This window comes from Myotis daubentonii, chromosome 4 (genome assembly GCF_963259705.1).
Source record: "Myotis daubentonii chromosome 4, mMyoDau2.1, whole genome shotgun sequence".
Taxonomy (NCBI): domain Eukaryota; kingdom Metazoa; phylum Chordata; class Mammalia; order Chiroptera; family Vespertilionidae; genus Myotis; species Myotis daubentonii.
Genome location: NC_081843.1, coordinates 60,982,390 through 61,005,715, shown reverse-complemented (window position 1 = coordinate 61,005,715; position 23,326 = coordinate 60,982,390). Strand labels below are relative to the sequence as shown.

The window sequence follows — 23,326 nt, the reverse complement described above, 5'->3', positions numbered from 1 at the left end:
ATCATACCATGTGCCCTAAGCAACTGTCGATTTACTGTTAAAATGTTTGTGAATGCTAAAGAGAAAACAATATGGCATCGTGTTTTTGAGCCTATGATGTTTTGTTTGATATACAAAGCAAACGGTATTAGTTTGCCAGGCCTGCCATGATAAAATACCAGACGGGGTGGCTTAAACAACAGCAATTTACTTTCTCATAGTTCTGGAGACTAGAAGTTTGAGTTCAATGTATCGGCAGGTTTGGTTTTCTCTGAGACCTCTTGCCTTGGCTTACAGAGGCCTCCTTTTTTGCTGTATCTGCACATAGTCTTTCCTCTGGTGTTTCTCTGTGTGTCCAAATTTCCTCTTCTTATAAGGACACCAGTCAGGTTTGATTATGGCCCACCCTACAGCTTCATTTTAACTCAGTCCCCTCTGTTAAGGCCCTATTTCCAAACACAGTCACATGCTGGAGACTAGGGCTTCACCTTAGGAATTGGAGAGGGGCATACTATTCAGCCCATACCATAAATTCCCCAAACAAAAAAATTTTGGACAGAGAACTCCAGTAGCACAAATACTCAGGTGTGCATGTGGAGCGAGAGGAAGAAATTTCTCTGTCCATATACAGTGATATAGGATAAGATAATGCCCGTGGCTATAGATCCGTGCAGAGTTCCTGGTATGTAACCTGAATTAGGCATGACTGGGGGCACAGTCCTCTAGAATTTACAAAGGGCCTATTGTTCACTTCCCCAAAATGTATAAAATGATTTCTTCAATGCTCTCCCTTCAGGGAGCACACCCTTGCTTTTCCCTTCCCCTTCCCCTCCCTGCCCCAGACCTGTTACCTTTAGTTTCCTCACTCCCAAGCTCCAACGGCCCTTCCTTGACCTCTGGAACTTGTTTGCTAAACCCACTTCTTCTAGGAATTACTTTGTCTACCTCTGTAATTTACCCAATAAATGTTCTCTTACCGAAAAAAAAATATATATATATATTTCTTCAAAATTGTCTTTTTATAGACACAGGGGATCTAAACACCACGTCAAACTGGTTAATGATTAGCTCTTTGGAGTAGGCATTGGTCTAGTACATCGGTTCTCAACCTGTGGGTCGTGACCCCTTTGAGGGTCGAACGACCCTTTCACAGGGGTCGCCTAAGACCATTGGAAAACACATATATAATTACATATTGTTTTTGTGATTAATCACTATGCTTTAATTATGTTCAATTTGTAACAATGAAAATACATTCTGCATATCAGATATTTATATTACGATTCATAACAGTAGCAAAATTACAGTTATGAAGTAGCAACGAAAATAATTTTATGGTTGGGGTCACCACAACATGAGGAACTGTATTAAAGGGTCGCGGCATTAGGAAGGTTGAGAACCATGGATTCAAAGTCAGTGTCTTATTGCTATGTGATGAATTCATGTTTTAGCCCCAAAGCTTCATATAGTCTCACTTATAAAATGCATATAGTGCACCTCCCAAGCAGGCAGATGATGGATGTAAGTTCCTGGCATGTAGCAAGTGTTCACTAATGGAAACCATTAGTCTTAGTTCTGTATCCAAAGGCTCGGTAGCTGGTAAACATTCATGACATATCTGAGGGGATGTTGGATTTATACCTTTATGAGTAGAGAATTGTTGAAAGGGAAATATATAAAGGGAAAGAAACTTATCATCAATTGTCAGAAATATTAATTGAATAATTACTTCTAAGAATATCTTGCCAAACCTAGTATGTTTTCTATTGCTTTGAGAATGTCAAATTGAAATTGAAAAAAATGTTCTCTTCTGTTTAGGATGACTATTTTTTGGAAGTGTGTTTTGAAGTCATTAAAAGAGATTCACTAAATTCATCCCATCCTATCTCCAATCAAGCAAAAACCCCTACTGAAATACAGGAAATGTTTGACACAATTTCCTACAACAAGGTAGTAAATGCTGTGGGCAGTAGAAACTGTTTTCAGGAGAACTAAAAGGAGGCCTATATAATTAACAGCTGAAGTTGGTGCTGCCAGGTTACTGTCACCTGTTCACTTTTTATTTTATTTGCTGTTCATTTTTCAGACATTCTATAAGTTCTATAAAATTAAGCTTCCTTTAAAAATATGTCACACTAAAAAAAATATATCCTACTACCTTTTCCTTTATATATTCTTTTCTTTTTCTCTCTCTTAAGGGAGCTTGTATTTTAAATATGCTCAAGGATTTCTTGAGTGAGGAGAAATTTCGGAAAGGAATTATTCACTACTTAAAGAAGTTCAGCTATGGAAATGCTAAGAATGATGATTTGTGGAACAGCATGTCAAATGTAAGTCAAATGTTGGGTTACAGCAGCTGTTAATCCTGTAAGCTGAGAGGCTAATTATGAAGGTTAGAAATAGTTACATTGTCAGTCAACAAACATTCCACTTGCCACACTACCACTGTCCTTAGAAGACAGCACCTTCCCTTTTCCTCTGGCTCAATACTAAACTGGGAGGCCACACTGGGTTAGCCAGAGGGGTTTGGCACTTGACCTCCTTCTCTTTGGTTTCCCTGCTGTGGTTAACCATACACTTTTATCCTCCCATTTTCCAAAATCTTTAATGACTTTGTAATTCCTATTAAATAATAACTAATCTTCTCTGCCCAAATTTTAAGGTTGAACTCTACTTGTTCAATTTGTCTTTGGTGTGTGTAGTAGTGTGGGGGAAATTAAAGGAGAAATTTGGCCAAGAATAAGAGGATTTTTAAAAGCCAATTGTAAATACCGCTATGTTAACCTTTGTCTCATTATGCTTATAATCAGATCGGGAAGGGAAGGTAGGCATTCTTACCCCATTTGTACAGATAGCAAAACGAACACTAAGGGGAAGGTTTGCTCAAGATCATATACCAAGTGAGTGATGGAGTCAGTGCTTAAAATCTGTTTTCTGACTCTGAATTTAGTATTCTTTCTTTCCATTACATCACAGTTTCTTCCCAGTTATCAGTAAAGTCTCCCACTTAACCTTCTCTTAAAGGTCCTATATTTTAGTTGACCCCTTTCTGATGCCAAATGAAACTGTGGTATGCAAATGATAAATTCCTGAAAATAACTTACTCATCATTATGTCACATAACATCAGTTCTAAATCCATGTCATAGCAACTTGAAAATCACAAGCATTCTCTGGTGTTATTTTTTAAAGTGATTTAATAGCATTTGAGAGCCTTAGACAATGTGTATGTCATTTTCCCCACCTACAGTTGTCCTTAGAGCTTTAAATCCTAGTTTCAAGGGTTGATTGCCAAGCAGGTGATTTTCTTAGGTCTCATATCAATTCTGAATTCAAAATTTATTGTGCATTCATTATACTAGTATGTTTGGTACTATGGTAGTCATTGGAAATGGCAAAGGTGTTTTCCCCAATGCCAAGGAATTTATGATGTGATAGGAGAAAGTTAATACCAGACACAGTTACCTAAATGATAAAGAAGGGCATGAGTAATATGCAGACTAAAAGGATAAACTAGGACCCTTCCAAGGGGAAAGGAAACAAATGAAAGAAAAATTCAACAAATTGATTCAACCCTAAAACAGTTATCTCACCATGGTGAACTTCTTTAGCAAATTTTAAGTATATAGATGAAAATTTAATTCATCTGGACATGATAAGGAATATAGCAATTGCTGAACTAACTTTGTGTATTTCCTATGGTCACTGCGAAGATGCCTTTCACAGTGGGGCCTTGACTTACGAGTTTAATTCGTTCCAAGACCGAGCTCATTAAGGAGCTCGTTAAGGAGCTTGTTAACTCAAATTACTCTGTCAACTCAATGCAAAAAATCGGTGGAGAGACAGCTGGTATCTCAAAAAACTCGTTAGTCGGGACACTTGTAAGTCAAGGCCCCACTGTATTCATTTCATGAGTTGCTAAGTTCATTATTAAATGTCTAGACCAGTGGTTCTCAGCCTTGGCTGCACATTAGAATCACCTGGGAATCTTTTTAAAATCCTGATTTCTGGGCCTTATCGGATGAGGCTTTTTAAAAGATTCCCAGGTGATTCTAATGTGCAGCCAAGGTTGAGAACCACTGGTCTAGATGAATTAATTTTCATATAGCTATGCTAGTAAATGTCTGCATTCATGGCTAATATGCATATTCAGTCAACTGGCAGTACCCGAATGGTAGTGCTCTTTATTCTTGTTCTACAGGGTTGTTTAGAAGGTGATTTTACATCTGGTGGATTTTGTTATTCCGATTCCAAGAGGACACGCAGCACAGTAAGTACAAAGAGATCTACAGAGCAGACGAGAGCTGGCCCGTCAGTCACCTGCCGGGAGTCAGTGTGTAGAATAGCCCAACTGTTCCTTTAAGTAACTGGAGAGGAAGAGAGCCTCCAGGATTTTCCTTGAAACAAAGCAGACTTAAGAGGAATGTTCAGGCCATTTAGGGGGATGATGCTGTTACTGCCACATTTTTGTTGTTATAATTCAGCTTTCCCACAGGCCCACGGCTAGCTAAGAATATCTCAGCTTTAAATGCCGCTGAGTGCTTACCGAGGCGCTGGCATCCTCTAGGCTCTGAAAACTGCCAAACAGGGTATGTTAGGTTTGGAAATAGAGCAAATGGCTTTTGGCTTTCTTGAGGGCTTGTCTTTTTGTTTACTTCTGGGAAGTTACTGGAGCACTTTAGGAGAGAGAGAGAAAAAGTCATCATAAACAACAAAAAAGCAAACTCTTTTTTAACAGAGTCATGATAATCCATAAATGATGGATTCTAAAGGAAGATTCTGGATCATCCAATTTTCAGAAAGCTATGCTAGAAGCTAGAGGTTTTGTTCTCCATTTAATATACTTCGGTTGATACATGGTTCTGTTGGAACATTTAAAGCTTCCCTTGAAGGAAGCCCTTTCTCTCCTAGGCCACCCGCCCTGGGCTCCACCATGACCAAAAGGGAGAGGTGTTCCTTTTCTTGTTGTTTTGAAAGGGAGCAGGAGGAGGGCTCCATCTCAAACCCTTCCTCTTGGCTTTCCCTGCCCTGTGTGTGTTAACCTCAAGCTCCCACTCACATCCCTCCCTCTGGTACCTTGCAGAGAGCAGCCCTGTCCAGTCCTTGCAGAGAGCAGCCCTGTCCAGTCCCCGCATTGCTCCGCCCAGAGGCAGCCCGAGTCCGAGTCCGCCCTCTTCCCCCAGCCTTGTTTCTGGCATCCCAGGGGCCCTAAGTTTCTCATCTCTCTTGCTTTTCTCTCCTCGGTGTTGACTTAACCACAGACACTTGTCCTTTCAGCTCACCTTTCAGGGGGAAGATGTGGAGGTCAAAGAGATGATGGCTACGTGGACTCTGCAGAAAGGAATCCCCCTCGTGGTGGTTGAACGAGAAGGACGTGCGCTCAGACTGCGACAGGAGCGCTTCCTGAGCGGGGTGTTCAAAGAGGACCCTGGCTGGAGGGCCCTGCAGGAAAGGTGGCTGCTTGTCTCCTGTCGGTCTAATGGACCTCATCTCAGTTTGCTTGTTGTGGCATTAATTTTCTTTCAGCTTCTCTGGAGACCGCGGGATGCTGTCTCTCACAGGAATGAAGGCCTAAACTAGCCCTGATCACATTTAAAGAGCTGCAGGTGGCCCAGACGGTGTTGTTCACAGTTGCGTTCCAAGTACTTCTGCAGCCACCTTTAGAAACTCAGTTCTGATGCAGAGGTGGTCGATTTTATTTCCATTATAATATCTCCTGACTCTTTCAACACTAGATTTCTGGGCCTTAATAAGTTGTGTGACTGGCCTATACCTAGGAAGTATTATTACAGCTATACAAATCATCAGAAGAGAAGAGATATTCCCCATGTGATAAATTAAATGCTAAGACCTCCTGTTGCCTTTTTATTTTCACTAATAGACTATAAATGTAATGTCTTAAAATATATGCTGTCCTTGGTAATAACCAAAGCAAATCCAATTAACCACACAGTCTTGTTCACCAGCCTATCCTGAGGAAACACAACACTGTTCTCTGATCTATTAGCCTATTAACAAGAGGAATTAGGTTAGTTTAAAATGAAACAATCCAAGTGAATCTGTGCTGCCTCTTATGATTGTTATTTCTTTTTTTTCTAAAGATCTAGCTGTCTAATAACAATTCTAGAATTTTTCTGAGAATCAGAAGCAAATTCAAGGGCTTTAGCATGTACCAGGTAGAATAGCACATAGAAAGTGAATGTTTCCTCCTTTTGTTTCATCAGTTACCTATTCCCAGCCCAACAGCAACGTTTATGCTACTTCTCTGAGACACAGTTTTCTGTTTTTCTGTATGTTCTTCTGAAGTCTGAACTTCAAAGAGCTTGGACGATTTATAACTTGGCAACACAGCCTGGAAATTTTTATGTTTGATTCATCATTGGGAAAGCAGGACTCACAATTTTGTAACTTATCAAAATGTCACGAGAGAGTTCAATAGTGTGGATGGTCCAGAATTACAAAGATCTACAATGACCTATATTTTCCCTCTTCCTGTGGCAGCTTTCAGATTACTGTTTTAAAATTATTATTCTCTAGTTCATGCCTATTCAAACTTGTGAAATGCTAATCTCCCTCTTTTTATCCCCAGATATGTTTATCTGGAAATATCCCTTTCTTCCAGAGCTAAGATTTCATCCAGGAATCATTCCATTAAGTCTTGGCAATATCTATATGTCCATTTTTACTTTTTTGTGTAAATATTTCAATTGCTTTGTTAATTATCTGTACTCTTTGTGGGTTAGCAGGTAGATAATTCCTTTCTGACCCTTTCCTAGATGGAGTCTGTGTATATTGTTTCCTTTAATTTTATATATTTTGAGGACTTTCTCCTTTCCATTGTATACCTATTAGTGTTTTCAAACCCATACTTTTACATGTGCTGGATTACTATGGTTAATATGGCTTAATGTGGTAAAAGAAGTAAATTCTGGAAGTTTCTAAAAAGTCACTGAGGAAAAAAATAGCCAGTTTCTGTTATTTAACATAGTAAGACCATTGGAAAGTAACTGCGGCTTCTATCCATGCCTCTTTTCTGCTCTCTGGACTTGCTGACCTGCAGTTTCTAAACTGTTGGCCACTTACAGTCACTTAGCCGATGGGTGGTTGGATGTGGTTAGCTTTGTTGAGCAAAAGGGTAAGTGGAAGGTCATACTGGAATAAGATCTAGACTTTTTAAGGCTTTTTCCTACAGCTTTGATTCAGTTATTTGCATTAGTATCAGGCTGTCTGAGTTTTTGGAAATATGAAAGGAAGATTGGATTTCTTTTTCTTCTTTATAGAAAACAATGAACAGAACTTATTGTGGTATGAGATTTATACAGCAAATGGCACAGGTAATTGTGACAGAATTCAACTAGGTATATGTTGCTACACCTTCAATTCTTCACCTTGGAAGAATTATTGCATGCCCAAGGGTCTGCTAGTCTTAGCCAATAAAATTTATAAGGTTCCTGATAATGTAAAGGATGGGTGGTTAAGTGCCTTTTACAGTTTATCTGAATCTGACAGTGAAAATTGAAATAGTCATTTATTTAATTTGTAACGGTCTTTACTTTCTAACATAGGTACCTTTGGCACATCCCATTGACCTACACCACGAGTTCCTCTAATGTGATTCACAGACACATTTTAAAATCAAAGAGAGGTAATGAACTGATTAGCCAAACATGTGTTTCAACTCTGAAATTAAATACGTTCTGAACTATTTGGAGGAAAGATACTACTAATAAAAGTTTAAGTCTGAGAAATTTCTTATTTATCCATATACTAGTTACAGAAAGGACATTTTAGCTAGGAAGTAAAATTTTCATTCAGTGGGTGGTTCTCTTGTGCTTTTAGCATTCAGAAATAAGTTTTATTTATATCAAGAAATGATGGCATCCTGTCTTGTCTTTTAATACTTACTAATCCAGCTGTGAAACCACGAGGCAAACATGTATAGTAGAAAAAAGCATACACTTAGGAATTTATTGTCTGTGGATTCATACCATCATTCTGTCATCTATTAGATGTGTGGCCTTAAGAAAAATGTTTAACACTTCCTGAACTTCAATTTTTTCATCTTAGTTTAAATGAGGACTAGCCCTCAGTTATTAAGATAATATGATGCTATTTTATCACCAAGTATAATGTCTGTCATATTAAAAACACTTAATATTTCAATTTTTCCTTAAACACTTCACTGAAATTTGAGAGAGTATCCATCAGAACATCATATTCAACCTGGAGTCCTTATTTCACTCCAAATAAGGACTGAACTAGTGGATCAACTATTTACATACACATATTTCAATGGCTAGTAACTAAACCTGGAGACATGGCCACCAATAAATCAAGCCAAATTCCAGGCATGCTCATCATCTGGTTCATTGGACCCTTGTATGCCTCTTAGACCTGCATAGACTGTTTTTGAGAACAAAGTTAGCAGTCTTTTTCATACGAATTAGTTTATTTATTCATTTAATAAGACCATTATTTCCAGCAGAAACCATCCAGTAGACTATGAAAATCAGTATCATCATAACTCTTCCAAAACTTTATCTTCTTATTGATTTATTAATAATAGCGTAGAAACTAATTTTTTTGTTTTGGAGATGTTCCTGGCATGTATGCTGATAATGAAATGCCTATGCCAATTTCCTCCTCTCAGATGTTCTGGATTTACCTGAAGATACCAGCTGGGTGAAATTCAATGTGAACTCAAATGGCTACTATATTGTTCACTACGAGGGGCAGGGATGGGACCAACTCATTCAACAGCTGAATCAGAACCACACACTCCTCAGACCTAAGGACAGAACAAGTCTGATCCATGATGCGTTCCAGCTAGTAAGGTAATGTAAAATGTTATCTGATTTCACAGGAAATAACTGATTTCAAAATCAAACATTCAGTGTTTTATCATTCATATGATATGGACCTGAACAGAAGCCAAATACTGGCCATTAGGCCAAAGCCTACCCACTGATAAGGTATTTCGGCACACACATGCTTAGATGTTTAATCCACTATTTTAAAATGTGAAGAATTTGATATAAAAATCCTGACTTCTGGAATCTCTTTAACAATGAGAAGATTTGGCAGCTTTGGACCATCATTCTCACAGGGCAACCTTAGAGGAGGGTGCAGTAGGAAGATCCCTGTAGGCCAGGCCTGCACTCTTCCATATGCCCAAGTCCCAGACAGTACACATGAATGACTTGATTCATTCACTTAGGTGAAACCTCTAGGCACTTACGCTTTTAACCCCAGATTTAAAATTCGTTTATGCCAGTAGCTTGCTATTTCACCAAATACCTATGTAATCTGCTGGACAAAAAGTATAAATATAGTCTTAACCTTTACAATTATAAATGAGATTTTAGTTTAGTACAATAATCCATTCATTACTTTGCCCAATTAGAGAAATCAATGTAAAATTGGAAGGGAAATAAAGGGAGAATTGGCTTCTTATGTTTATTTCTCTTTAGACTTTCCTGGAACGACAAAGTATTTCCTTTCCTTTCCCATTTATCCTCCATGAATAATATGTAGAAAAAATCAGATCATAAGATGGCCAATGGGAAAGAAATGTAGGGATCAGGTGAAGTGTTGTGCATTGTAACTTTTCCTATTCTGAGAATTACTCATTTTACTTTGTGACATATTATTTCCTTTAAGATGTTTATTTAGGTCAACTTGAGTAAAAACAACCAGCAGGACATTTCTCAGACAAAGCTTCTTCTCCATACAACTGACTTCCTGAGTTAGAAAATAGAGAGGACTGAGTGCTCAATCCTCAGCCCCATGGGTCTCAGGAACATCACAGCATCATAGCACATCGAAGGCTAGGATTAGAAGAAAGCACCATCCTTCATTTGAGTAGATGCATAACAGACTAGTAGGCTATTTCTTGTTAGTTGAAGGTTTGTCTGCTCAAAGGAGAGACTCACAGATTGCACAAAAGTAGATTAAAAATTTAAGACTAGAAAGGATGAAGAATATTGACAATTCAGCAAATGAAGGCCGATCTTTCCGTTAGTAGCTAAGTCTTTTTTGCTGTTTCTAACCTATAGCTATTTGGGTAGCCTAAATTTAGCAGAAAGAACACTATAGTTACTGATGCATCAATGGAGAAGCAATGATCTTTTCTTCACTAAATGAACAGGTTAATGAAGTTAATTTAAGAGTACAAATTTTGGTTTAAAACAGACGAATTCAAGTACTACCTTCTCACTTATTGTTTAACATGAGCAAGTTATTTAACTGTGTTAAGCCTAAATTTTCTAGTCTTTAAAACTCCAGATTTAAGTAATAATATCTATTGCACAGGTATTTTGAAGATTGCATACAATAAGGCAGATAAAACACCAAGCACAGTACCTGCCCAATAAATGTCAGCTGTTATCATTATTAGTGTTATCTAATATACATTGTTTAAAAGATCATGTGTTGAATAGGAAGAGGAGGTGACAGCATAGAAAAATGCATTTCAAATAATGTGAAGTTGAAAAAATGCATTTAAAATATGTGTTTGTGTATTGTTATCCTTTTAACTACATAGGAAAAAAATAAGCTAAATGTGGAGAGAGGAAAAACAAAACAAAACAAAACAAAAACACCCAGAAGGATATATTCCAGTGCTGTTAGTAAATGTGTAGGGTAGTGAAATTTTAAGTATTTCTCCCCTCTTCACTGATTTCCAATTATTTTGTAAATTTTTATATTACTTTTATAATAATAAAATTAATTGTATAAGGAGGCAATTTAAAACTCTCATAGTAAGTCTAAACATTGTTACTTGCTAGACTCCCTTGGTGATATATATCTCTTCCTTCCCTATTCTATAAAATATCTATTTAAGAGTTAAAGGAAGTAATCAGTGATCACTTTTAGTTTGGAGAAAAAATTTGACCCATGAATAGATATGTATTTTAATTGGATTTTCATACTTTATAAACATAATTTAAGACTTTGATCTCATCTGAGTTGAGTGGAATTAAAATGACAATTTTAATTTCCTTACAGAAAAACTATTTGTTTCTCTTAGCCCCACACCTTAAAAAAAACTTGCCCCAAATTGCTTCCATAGGAATACGGTTGTATTTCCACAAAGATACCATTTAGCTGAAGCTATATACAATTAAGTAGATACAGATTTTTCCTGTTGGGTTGAGTGTATGCTTATACATGTGTTTAATCTTTAAGGTAAACAAACATTCAGATAACATTTTGTGCAGATGGTGAGGAGCCGGATTTTTATTAAACAACTAGAGGCCCAGTGCATGAATTTGTGCACTCGGGGGTGGGGTGGAGGAACCGTGAGAGGTTGGCCGGTGGCTCCGAGGAGGGAGCCAGCCCTCAGACCCCTGGGAAAGGGGCCGCATCCACCACCACCCACCCCAGTTTCCTGTCCCAGCCCGGGCCCGAAGGCCCCAGGCAGGGTCCAGAGAGGAGGTGACAAACACTGGGCTGGGGTGTGGAAGGAACAGACACCAGATGCTGACATCACCCTGCCATTGGGTGGTTCCCCACCTCCCCCTCTCCTTCCTTCCTCATCGCCTTGTTGCCACTATGGCAGGTGGGCGGCCTCTGGAGAAGGGAGAGGATGGAAGCGAGACAAACCCTTGTGTCAAGGGCTGACTTTCAATAGATCACAGAGAGGGAGCTGCTCTGCTATGTATGAAACCCTGACCCAGAAGCAGGTCTCTATGAATGGTTTAGCACCAGGGGCCGATGGAGGCTGGCCGGCTGAGTGGAGGTTCAGTGGGAGATTGGCCGGCTGCGGGAGGTTGGCTGTGGGAGTTCACTGACCACTAGGGGGCAGCTCCTGCACTGAGCATCTGCCCCTTGGTGGTCAGTGTGCGTCATAGCAACTGGTCGCCTGGTCTTCCAGTCATTCCAGTCATTTGGTCGTAACGGTCACTTAGGCTTTTATATATATAGATTACTGTATAAAAAGAAAAGGAATCTCTTAAATGAATATTAAGATTTTTTTTTAATGTAGGCATATAAAAAGTTTTCTAATAATGGTATTTGTCTTAGTGAAAAATAAAGTAGTCTTGGCCAAAAAGAAAAACAGGATTAATATAAAGTAATTTTTTATGTGTTAAACATTCTTTATAAAACTGTGATCATAGAAAATAATAGCCAGTTTCTTTCTATTGCTGATGCTCAAGGGTATGAACTGCACTCTATATGATGATGCTTATACGTGTTAAAAGAAATAATGACATTATGTGCATTTGTGTTTTATAAAATACAGCAGACTATATGGTCCAGCCCTCTGTCTTTAGACAAAAATTTGGGGAAACTTTCCATTAGTTTATTTAAAGCAGCATGTCAGAAGAGTGAAGTCACAACAGAAGTTGGTTCCCTTTAATTTCATTTCTTTCTAGTTTCAGTTCCCTCTTTTTAGATCAGAATTTAAAAATCTTAAAACCCAAAGGATGTAGGGCATTATGTTAATGAAAAATTCAACAGCCATCCTTGGTTCCGAAATCTTTTTTACCATCTCAAACTGTTTTGCTAAGTCTGGGAGCCTGATGCTGGCAAGAATGGGGTCTAGACCCCGTGGGCACACAAGTCCTCTCAGAAACACAGGTGAGAACCACTTCACAGAAGTGCTGTTGCAGTGATGCGTTTCCTCATGGGAGAGACCCTACCACTTTGGTATTCAGAATAATAGTTTTGCTGTTCTTGTTTTTATCATTAAAAGAAAGTGTAGAGAAGTTATATAACTTTAGAATCTAAATAGATTATAGTATAAGCTGGAAATACTTGTTCTGCAATAATAATTACTGCTTCTCTGTTAGGCTCTAGGAAGAACATCAAAAAAAGAAAAGTCCTGACATCTGTCCTCAAAGTTCCAAATTCACTTGGAGGAACAAGTTAAAGCCACAAATTAAACAATGAGAGAATGACATAACATATCAACACTTTGATGTTATTTGGTACTAAATATTAATGTTAGCTAGTATTTATTTCATTTATAATGCTCCTACTATATGCTAAGCATTATTCTAAGTGCTTTCCATATATTAACTTATTTAATCCTTACAACAATAAAAGAAGATACTATTGTTCCCCCCATTGTATAAGGAAGGCAATTGAATCCCGGAGAGGTTAGGTAATTTTTCCAAGATCACACAGCTAGTGAGTGGCCCAGCTAGGATTTAAACCAAATGGACCGGCTATAATGAACTTCTGTTATGGCTCTCTATATCATGCTTAATATTAAGAACTGAAAGATATACACAAACCACCGACATTTGTTTTATTTCTCAGTGCAGGAAGGTTGACCCTAGATAAAGCTCTCGACCTGACCCGTTATCTCCAACATGAAACAAGCAGCCTTGCACTCCTCAAAGGTCTGGGATACTTAGAATTGTTTTACCACATGATAGACAGAAGGAATATCTCAGATGTCACTGAAAACCTCAAGGTTTGTATGACGTTCGGAAAATTCATTAAGTAAATACACAGTGTCTGGAGCAGGGGTCCTCAAACTGCGGCCCGCGGGCCACATGCAAATACAAATATTGTATTTGTTCCCATTTTGTTTTTTTACTTTAAAATAAGATATGTGCAGTGTGCATAGGCATTTGTTCATAGTTTTTTTTAAACTGTAGTCCGGCCCTCCAACTGTCTGAGGGACAGTGAACTGGCCCCCTGTTTAAAAAGTTTGAGGACCCCTGGTCTGGAGGATCAGTGAGACTTGGTCTGTTTTGTGTGGACTCTTGGGGTTAAATTTTTGAGAAGCTGAGGACACGGGCTGATCGCACAATTAACACCACAGTGCCTGATGGGTGGATGCCCCTTCTTTCTTGTCATCACCATTCTAAGAGTCGTACCAGGGTCATGAGCAAAACATCCCTCCTAAGGTGATTTTATCTCATATCAACTGATAGTTTCCTCTCAAAGAGGAAATTAAATCATATTTTTAATGGAGAAATGAACTTTGTTTCTTAAGCATGGTGAGTTGGAGCCAGAAAAAAAGAGAAGAGAAATGTAAGTAGTTCTGTGTTTTGGGAAAGGTCCATGCAGATAGTTTAGCGTTGAGCCTTTGGATGGGTCAGAGCTGTGTTAAGAACTAAATTTAGCCTCTCTGTAAACCAGCCTGTGCTTTCTGCAGCATTACCTTCTCCGGTATTTCAAGCCAGTGATTGACACGCAAAGCTGGAGCGACGAGGGCTCCGTCTGGGACAGTATGCTCCGCTCCACCCTGTTGAAGCTGGCCTGTGACCTGAACCATGCTCCTTGCATTCAGAAGGCAACGGACCTCTTCTCTCAGTGGATGGAATCCAGTGGGAAATTAAAGTAGATCTAGACTTCTGTCCTATTCTTTGTTTCTTCCACTTAAAAAATATATTTTGTTATTGATTCCAGAGAAGAAAGGAGAGGGGGAGAGAGAGAGAGAGACATTAATAACGAGAGAGAATCAAGCCCCTCACCCCCCGCCACTGGGGATGGAGCTCACAACCCAGGCATGTGCCCTGACTGGGAATCGAACCATAATCTCCTGGTTCATAGGTCAATGCTCAACCACTGAGCCATGCCAGCCAAGCCAGGTTGTCCCTTCCACTAATGTAAAAGTCTTTGATCGTGCAGAACAATAGAGCTAAAACCTTTTAGTAAAGGTAGAAAAAAACATGCTGAGAATTATATACTCTCGTTTCATGCTCTCACATAGTAAGTGGTCAATAGATTTTGTGGAAAGTGAGGTTTAAGTTTCTATAGGGGAGAGCAAAATAAACATTGACATGGCACCAGAAAGATAGCCAGACTGTGGAAGCAGAGGGACACCCATCTCCAAAAATGGTGCCCTTTAAAGATAAAAAGCAATGTAAAATGTATATGCAATTGAAACCTCAGTGATCATTTGAGGAAACTTGTGAAAGAAAAGGGGGGGGTGCCTTTTAAAAAATGTGTTTACTTCCTCATTAACCAATACCACAGACCAAGCCTTGGCCCCAAGTTTCCACTTTGATGGGAAACTAATGAATTGAGCCATTTAAAGAATGTACATGGTAGCAAAATTGATTCCATGGTTAGTAGAAATGAGAAAGATGCCCCGTGATCAAGTGGATTATATTGCACTTCAATTATATGGCTGCAACTCATAGGCACTAACGGACTCTGCCTGCGATCATTTCAATGCCAGCCTTGATTTCTGACCAACACATGATTTTATATTGTTATTGTTAAAACTCTGACTCTGGAGTTGGATGTTTTAAGAAATCAAATCTTTATGTAAATTAAAGGAGATTCATTTTTTAAAAAAAATAGAAGAAAAAATTCACCATTTTAGTACCATGTAATGAAATGATGTCATTTTTTCCTGTATAAAATTGCTATGATATACTATCATAACTGCTCTCCATGTAACTAAATCTCAGCAAGTTTTTGAAATATTTTCTTGAATTATTCCTTTTCAAAAATATATTTTTTGATTTCAGAAAGGAAGGGAGAGGGAGATAGAAACATCAATGATGAGAGAGAATCATTGATTGGCTGCCTCCTGCACGCCCCACACTGGGGATGGAGCCTGAAACCTGGGCATGTGCCCTGACCAGGAATTGAACCATGACCTCCTGGTTAATAGGTCAACACACAACCACTGAGCCAAGCCGGCTGGGCAAATTATTCCTTAAAAAAAAAAAAAGCAATTCCAGTTTTCTCCTTTTGAGACTTTTCTGCTCTTTATGATTGAATCCTAAAATCTTTAGCTCTATTTTTCTCTTCTTTTTGATTGGTTGTTATGAGTAAGGTTGTTATAAGTAAAATGTAAGCATCCTGCTGCCCCATAACATAACAGAATACTATTGTGTTTGTGCTAGGCATAAGAGGGATGACCCCACTCACATAGCCCAGGTGCAAGAGATATGATGGTTCCACATGTTGAGTAGGATGCTATGCCTGTGAAAATATTCTGGGTAAAGCTCATTTATGCTTAGAATCAAGAACACATAATTAAATTTTGTAGGGTTTGTTTTTTGGGGGGTTTTTTCTAAACTTTAAGACCATTAGTATTAATCCTAATGACGAATTCCCTATATAGATTAATTAATTTATTCATTCATTCATTCATTCATGAATAAAGAATATAATACTTTGCATTTCACCTATGTGCCAGGCACTGCTGTAAGTGTTAAGGACAGAGTAGTGGACACAACTACTATGTGTCCCATCTACAAGGAACTTAAAATGTATTCATTACCAATTTTCATAAAATTATACAGACAAGTACACTAGAATCATAGCAATGTGGATTAGAATTTAATTACTTAATCTTTGTTTTATGATTCAAATGGCACTTGGGATATTTAAGTATGTCTAGTGGGAATTCCACAAGCATTAGAATCACAGGTTTAGAACCTATCTCCAAAATAGCTAGTTATATCACCTTTACGCAAGCTATTTAACCTTTCTAAGCTTATTTCCACTTTTTAAAAATTAGGATCACCATCTCACTGGGTAGCTTTGACAGTTATATAAAGTGTACAAAGACTAGTGCAATCTCTACTATATGATTGCTGTGTGATAAATGCAAATTTCCAGCCTCATCCCAACATCTCTGTGTTGTGGTTTTTCCAAGCCATCACTATGAATATCAGATATTATTGATCTAACTATTTTTGGAATTAAAAATCATAGAATGAATTAAAGTTAAAACTAGTTAATATCCCATAGGATAATAAAACCCCAAAAGTATAGTGTCTTCTTTAGGTGGATAGAAAATAATATTATTGCATCTGATCACTTTTACAGAATTGTAAAATGACCTCCAGATAGGCCTATTAGAATACACTCTTAATGTGACTTCAAAGCAGCAAGTAATCATGTTTATAAAAATTATATAGCACCAATACAGGTTATTTAATGACAGAATTCAGTATAAGCCAGTGCTCTTATATTTCAGAAATCATCTCTTTAATTTATTCATTCCTCTGTGCAGGTTAAAATTTTATGATTATTTTTCCTGCTAACATTTTATTATCAGTAGGAAAACATACAAATAATCTGCAAAGTAAAATTACATAAAATAATTTTATAAAAGTTTGGCAGAAAAAAAGGTTTAGTATCCTAGTTACTGGGAATAAGTCAGGGGTGATTCTGTTATAGCAATTTTAAATCATAAGAAAAAATTTTCTTTCATAAAGCTTTTTTCTTTACCTTTGTGCTTAATATCGCAGTATCCCAACAGATGTTTTAAAGATTGTGTATTCCGTGGGTGCTCAGACAACACCAGGATGGAATTACCTTTTGGAGCAATATGAACTGTCAATGTCAGGTGCTGAAAAAAACAAAATTCTGTATGCATTGTCAACCAGCAAACACCAGGAAAAGTTAATGAAGTAAGTGCATTACTTTAACTAAGTTGTTAAAAGTAAACTGATACAAATTTAGTGAAGTCGCTAAAATTTTAGCCACCACTTTTAAAGGCATATGTTAATTAAGTCAAGATTTTAATTGCTTTGACTTAAAAAAACATATTGTCAAAATGTAGATAGCAAAATGTAGTTATTAAACATGTGATTGATATAGTTTTACTTATAGAACCTTGGAGGAAAATTATTACAAAACTACATTCCTGTATATGAGATACTTCAATCTTATCAAAGTTATTTGAAATAATAAGTGAATAAAATTACTGCTAGAAAAAAGTAAAAGTTTAACTAGAACATTAAAAATGTTAGCCAGTAGAGAATTTATTATTTTTTTGGTCAATTATTTTTTATCATGCTTCTTTCTCTCCTATTCTTTTAATATATTGGTAGTGTGAGTTAATTATCATTACATAACACATGCCATGAAAATTCATGTGGTTTTTATTTCTTCAGATTAATTGAACTAGGAATGGAAGGAAAGATTATCAAGACACAGGACTTGGCATCTCTTCTTCATGCAATTGCTAGAAGTCCAGAGGGACAGAAATTAGCCTGGAATTTTGTAAGAGAAAATTGGACCCATATCCTAAAAAAGTTGGTATTGGCTTATCTCCATTGTGTGTTCTTTCACCCAGCTGTCTCAGTTGCCTAACACCAACTGTAATCGAGTGTCCCCCAAAGCGTATAAATGATTCCATTTCACACAAATGGTTCAATGAAGTCTATTGGGTTTAAGACTAACTAGCACAAATTACTCTGTCCAGGTGTAAGGGAGAGGAATGAGCAGAAGGGAATGGGAAACAGATTTCTCTTATTCATCCCAGGCAAAGAATTGCTGGGAGCGAACACTAGTTGAGTTAAATCAGCCTCATCCCCCCAACTCCTGGCTGTTGCACCAGCCCAGAGGACTTCAGTGAATCTGTATATTGTGCATCAAACATATTTGGCTTGCTTTTTGTTCTGGGGGAATTTTGATGAGAGCTAATCCCCACCCTCAGTTCACCTGTAAAGGCGGCACAGCAGGGAATGTAGAGTGGCTGAAAGAAATCTGATTAGAAGTGTTTTGGATTGGTTCTGTGTCTATTCTGGGGCTTCAATTTTTGGGAGAACCAGAGCTCACTCCAGTATGCTCCTGGGCCTAACATATTCCCAGGGGTGGTGGGGGGCTAGGGGGGACACACAGTAATAATTGCATTTCATAGGAATGTACAGAATGGCATTGCTTTCTCTCACAACAAACCCCCTGCTAAGGTGTTCAGCCATTTCCTCATCCACATCCAAAATGTCACTTATGAAATACTGTAAGGAAAATACTCAGTATGAAAGAGCTGTGGAATTTTCTCTGTTTTAAGATAAACAGTGTCAGTTAGCGTCTCTGATGTCAGTTACCCCCAGTTCCTCTTATCTGTCATTTCTTAGCCATAAAAGACGCAGAGTCCTCACAGCTATGCGTAAGCAAAAAGTCCTTTTTACACCCTTCTCCCAGACCTTCAAGGGAGGGGTTGACATCCACCTGAAACCAAACAGTTAGAAAATGCTGGGGGGGGAAAAGTGTTTCCATAAAAACCCTATTGGAACCATTGGTTATGTTCGCATGACTGTCAGTTCCCTCCTGAAATGATCAGACTTGTTCTGCAATGCTGTAGATTTCCTTTGTAACTGGAAATTATCCTCCTGCCTGACCATGTGCAGAGCCTAGACTTGGAACCGTTTCTTAGATGTATCTGTGCTCTGCTTTCCAGCATGAATCCCTTTGGCCTGTGGTATGAATTCTCTGTATAAGACACCAGCTGAAGGATGCAGTCTGTGGCTGCAAATGAGAACTCAACCAACTAACATTGCCCTAATAAATACAATGTGTAAGCACAGTGGTATCCAAAATGGGCTGGGGAAGTAAGATAATACATTGGAGTGCAAGAAGAAAATATCACCACATATATTATTTATTATGCCATTTAAATTTTATTTGTTTGGCCTTTGGTGCATCTAACTCATATGTAAAATGTAATTTGGGAAGTTATTGGTCCAAGAACCTTTACTGATGGGGTGCATAGCCAAAAAAAAAAAAAGAAATGTAGAGAATGCTGCTTTAAACATAAATTTAAATATAAGCATTGCTGAATATGATAGTCATATTTCCTAAAATAGCTTTATCTACATTAAAACAAATTTTTATTGATTTGAGAGAGAGAGAAAGGGAGAGGGAGGGAGAGAGAGACAGAGAAACATTGATGTGAGAATGAAACATCGATCAATTGTTTCCCACATGTCCCCCCACCCCCAGAAAACACACACACTGGGGAATCGGCAACCTGGGTATGTACCCCGACCTGCAATTGAACCCGAGACCTTTTGGTATGCAGACGGCACTCCAATCAACTGAGCTACGCTGTCCAGGACAGCTTTATCTACATTTTAATTTTATGGTCAAATTTGATAAATTTCATACCTTGGGGATTTTACTGGGTGAATATCAGTTATTCTTATGGTGATTAATACTGCCTATTGTAAGTATACAAGCTTGTCATATAGCTATTAATGATATACATTTAAAAAGTGTATGATATAATAAACATAAGGCCAGTATTTCTATTACTTAAATTGCTTTTATTTTCAGATTTGGCTTGGGCTCATTTGATGTGAGAATAATCATCTCTGGCACAACGTCTCACTTTTCTTCCAAGGATGAGTTACAAGAGGTTTGTGACTATTGCTACCAATCTATATATGTAGAAGCCTAATATCCTAATTGTCCCTCTGACCATTTGACCATTTGGCCAGTAGCTATGATGCACACTGACCACCAGGGGGCAGATGCTCTGACTGGTAGGTTAGCTTGCTGCTGGGGTCTAGCAGATCCGGACTGGGCAAGAGGGGCCGGGGTCCCTCCCTGGCCCTGATCATGCACCGGTGGGGTCCCTTGGCATGGCCTGCACCCTCTCGCAATCCGGGACCCCTTGGGGGATGTCGGAGAGCCAGTTTTGGCCTGATCCCCGCAGACCAGGCCAAGGGACCCCACTGGTGCACGAATCTGTGCACCAGGCCTCTAGTTTAAAAATAAATGTTCAAGTGGTGGAATTGAAAGTAAACAGGTACAATCTTGTTTGGAGTTCTCATTTTATTAAAAGAAAATAATTTATTTTTCCAATGTCATGTAGCAAGTAAATGGAAGGCAAAGGACTAGAACCTAGAACATTTTAAAATACATAGCATTCAAAATGAAAATTACCCTTGAGAGATGAGTCCTTTTGTGTTATTTTGTTCATTATTGTATCATCATGAATGATTATATTGAAGTTTGAAAGAGTTCTTAAAGGTTTTTAACAACTCCTATTGTTGGCAATTCTACTTGTCTTTTTTTTTTTTTTTTTTGAAGAATTCTGGTGTTTTACATCTTCTTTCCACAATAAATCCTGAATTTATTTACACTTTACGCAAACTCAGAATTCTAGAACTTAATCCAGCTCACTACAAACTCAATGACTTGGCTTAATCACAACTTTTTACTCACAGTGTGCTCACTTGTAAGATAAGGATTTATCATTCCTGTCTTTATTTATTGTTTGAAGATAAAGTGAAGTACTAACTATGCAAAAAAAAAAAGAAAGAAAAGAAAAAGAAAGAAAGAAAGCAGAAGAGAAGAAGAAAATAACCTTTTAGAGATTGGCGAAGGAATGCTTGCACCTGTGTCTATAATTCACAAGCTGTTTGAAACCCTTTGGAAGAGAAAGTGGTTTTTTTTGTTTTTTTTTAAATATATATTTTATTGATTTTTTACAGAGAGGAAGGGAGAGAGAGAGAGAGAGAGAGTTAGAAACATCGATGAGAGAGAAACATCGATCGGCTGCCTCCTGCACATCTCCCACTGGGGATGTGCCCGCAACCCAGGTACATGCCCTTGACCGGAATCGAACCTGGGACCTTTCAGTCCCCAGGCCGATGCTCTATCCACTGAGCCAAACGGGTTTCGGCGAGAAAGTGTTTTTTAACCATGTAATTCTTTTCTTGCTTATTTTTTCAGGTGAAACTGTTCTTTGACTCTCTTAAAGCTCAAGGATTACATCTGGATATTTTTCAAACTGTTCTGGAAACCATATCCAAAAATATTAAGTGGCTGGAGAAGAATCTTCCCACTCTAAGGACTTGGCTACTGGCTAGGACTTAAATGGTCAATACAAAGAGCACATCAGATGCACATTACATCTGCATGAAATTGGCAAAGCTCAAGTCAGAGGTCCAGATATCTTGTCTCAGAAGCCTCAAGAAATCAGCCAGCACAGCTGCTTGTTCTAAGCTATGGTCCCTCGTGGACCAGTGAATGACATTAAAGGTAGGGTAAGGCCAGTTCAGTAGCCTTTTTAAAAGTAAACTTTCTGAATAATGAAGATATGGGGAGATACAGATATAGACATATAGATATTCCTGTAATAGTTTAGCTGCAACACAAACTGTCTACATTGCCTCACACTGTGCCACGCTTTTGCTACTTTGCTGCTTTTTAAGCTTGCCTAGTATCCTGGCGTTTACCCAACCAGCTTACTTCCAGGGAAACACAGCCGATCCATGAAGTAAATCTCTCATTTGCATCCTGCTATCTCCCACTCTCCCTGTTCTTGAACTTAGCCTGACTAGTTTAATTATTACCATTTATGGAAAATCTGAATCAAATATAAAGCAAATATCAGGATAACAGAGGCTGTGTCACCAAATCTCAGATTATTAGAAACGAGATGTCAGAGTTTATCCAGGAGGCCAGGAGGGCCTCTTGGCTTGAGCCTCACATTCACGAAGAGCCTCAGGATAACCTTTTGAGGTCTTCTCCAAAGGAAGTAAAATCTATAGTCACAGAAATACAGGAGAGAAAGACTATACCACACCACTTTAATCCATACACTGTTGCATTTTTTATAAAACTTTTGAAAGTTGCAGAATTAGATTATATTGTATATATTTGGGTTAAATAGTGGTTTAATGTAAATATTTAAATGCATCATATTTTTGTAACCCAATTTTAGTATTTCTTCATGTTTTAAGGGAACCTCTTGATCTCTGAAATGCTTTTCTAAATGCTTCTCTTAATTGTTTGAATAAGATATTTGGAATAAAGAAAATACCCCTCTACATCCAGGCAGTACATTTAATAAATTAATGATCCCACATATGAATCAGTTTGAGGTATAAGTAAGTTATAAAAAGTTGTGAATAAATACACCAATGATTAATTTGTCTGGGTTATTAAGGGAAGCTGGGGTAATGGGGCTGGGGTCAGTTGGGGGTATTACCCAACCCCTTTTGGAGTTATCATAAAGTCTATAACCTTTCTCAGTCAGAGACAGAATACAGTTTGGATGGACCGTGGGCATGACCCAATACACGTTTTGTTAAGATTGTTTTCAAATAATTTCTTAGAATCTTTGAAGCATCTTGACTATAGATTTGACCTGAGCAAAGAGCACATCAGATGCATATTACATCTGCATGAAATTGGCAAAGTTCAAGTCAGAGTTCCACCAAGGTTCAAGGTTCCACCACAATCTGTGTAACATCTTGGTGATATCCCTCTGGAATTATACAGACTTTTGCTTAAGGAAACTGAAAGAGTAAAGACAAATTTTTTTTCCACCGCGACAATATATACATTAAGTAGTGAAATGTATATGAGTTTTGGTAGAACTGTGCCATCAACATTTCCATAATTAAAGTTCCTTCTTTTGTACAATATTTTATCTATATAATAAAAGGCTAATATGCAAATAGACTGAACGGTAGAACAACTGAACAATCTAACAACTGGTTGCTATGATGTGTGCTGACCACCAGGGGGCGTGTGTGGAACATGGCGGGCATTGGCCATGGCGGGTTGGTGTAGCAGGTGAATGGGGGCACCAGACCAAGGCGGGGCACTGGTCGCTGTCATTGGGGTGAGCCTCTGGTGATTAAATTCTTTGCTCCCGTGCGCCACAGTCCTGCTCGGTGCTT

At 38.2% G+C, this 23,326-nt stretch overlaps 1 protein-coding gene across 1 annotated transcript in view; it reads left to right on the top strand.

The window, feature by feature from the left end:
* Positions 1 to 23,105, top strand: part of ERAP2 (endoplasmic reticulum aminopeptidase 2) — a 39,536-nt gene extending 16,431 nt beyond the window's left edge. Inside the window, exons 8-19 of the mRNA XM_059694036.1 lie at positions 1,798 to 1,929; positions 2,178 to 2,309; positions 4,180 to 4,248; positions 5,256 to 5,431; positions 7,544 to 7,623; positions 8,629 to 8,812; positions 13,245 to 13,401; positions 14,092 to 14,276; positions 17,153 to 17,314; positions 17,801 to 17,941; positions 19,965 to 20,046; positions 21,369 to 23,105. Of these exons, the coding sequence (XP_059550019.1) occupies positions 1,798 to 1,929; positions 2,178 to 2,309; positions 4,180 to 4,248; positions 5,256 to 5,431; positions 7,544 to 7,623; positions 8,629 to 8,812; positions 13,245 to 13,401; positions 14,092 to 14,276; positions 17,153 to 17,314; positions 17,801 to 17,941; positions 19,965 to 20,046; positions 21,369 to 21,512 (1,644 nt within the window). The 3' untranslated portion in view covers positions 21,513 to 23,105. The remainder of the gene's footprint in view (positions 1 to 1,797; positions 1,930 to 2,177; positions 2,310 to 4,179; positions 4,249 to 5,255; positions 5,432 to 7,543; positions 7,624 to 8,628; positions 8,813 to 13,244; positions 13,402 to 14,091; positions 14,277 to 17,152; positions 17,315 to 17,800; positions 17,942 to 19,964; positions 20,047 to 21,368) is intronic.
* The last annotated feature ends 221 nt before the right edge of the window (positions 23,106 to 23,326 follow it).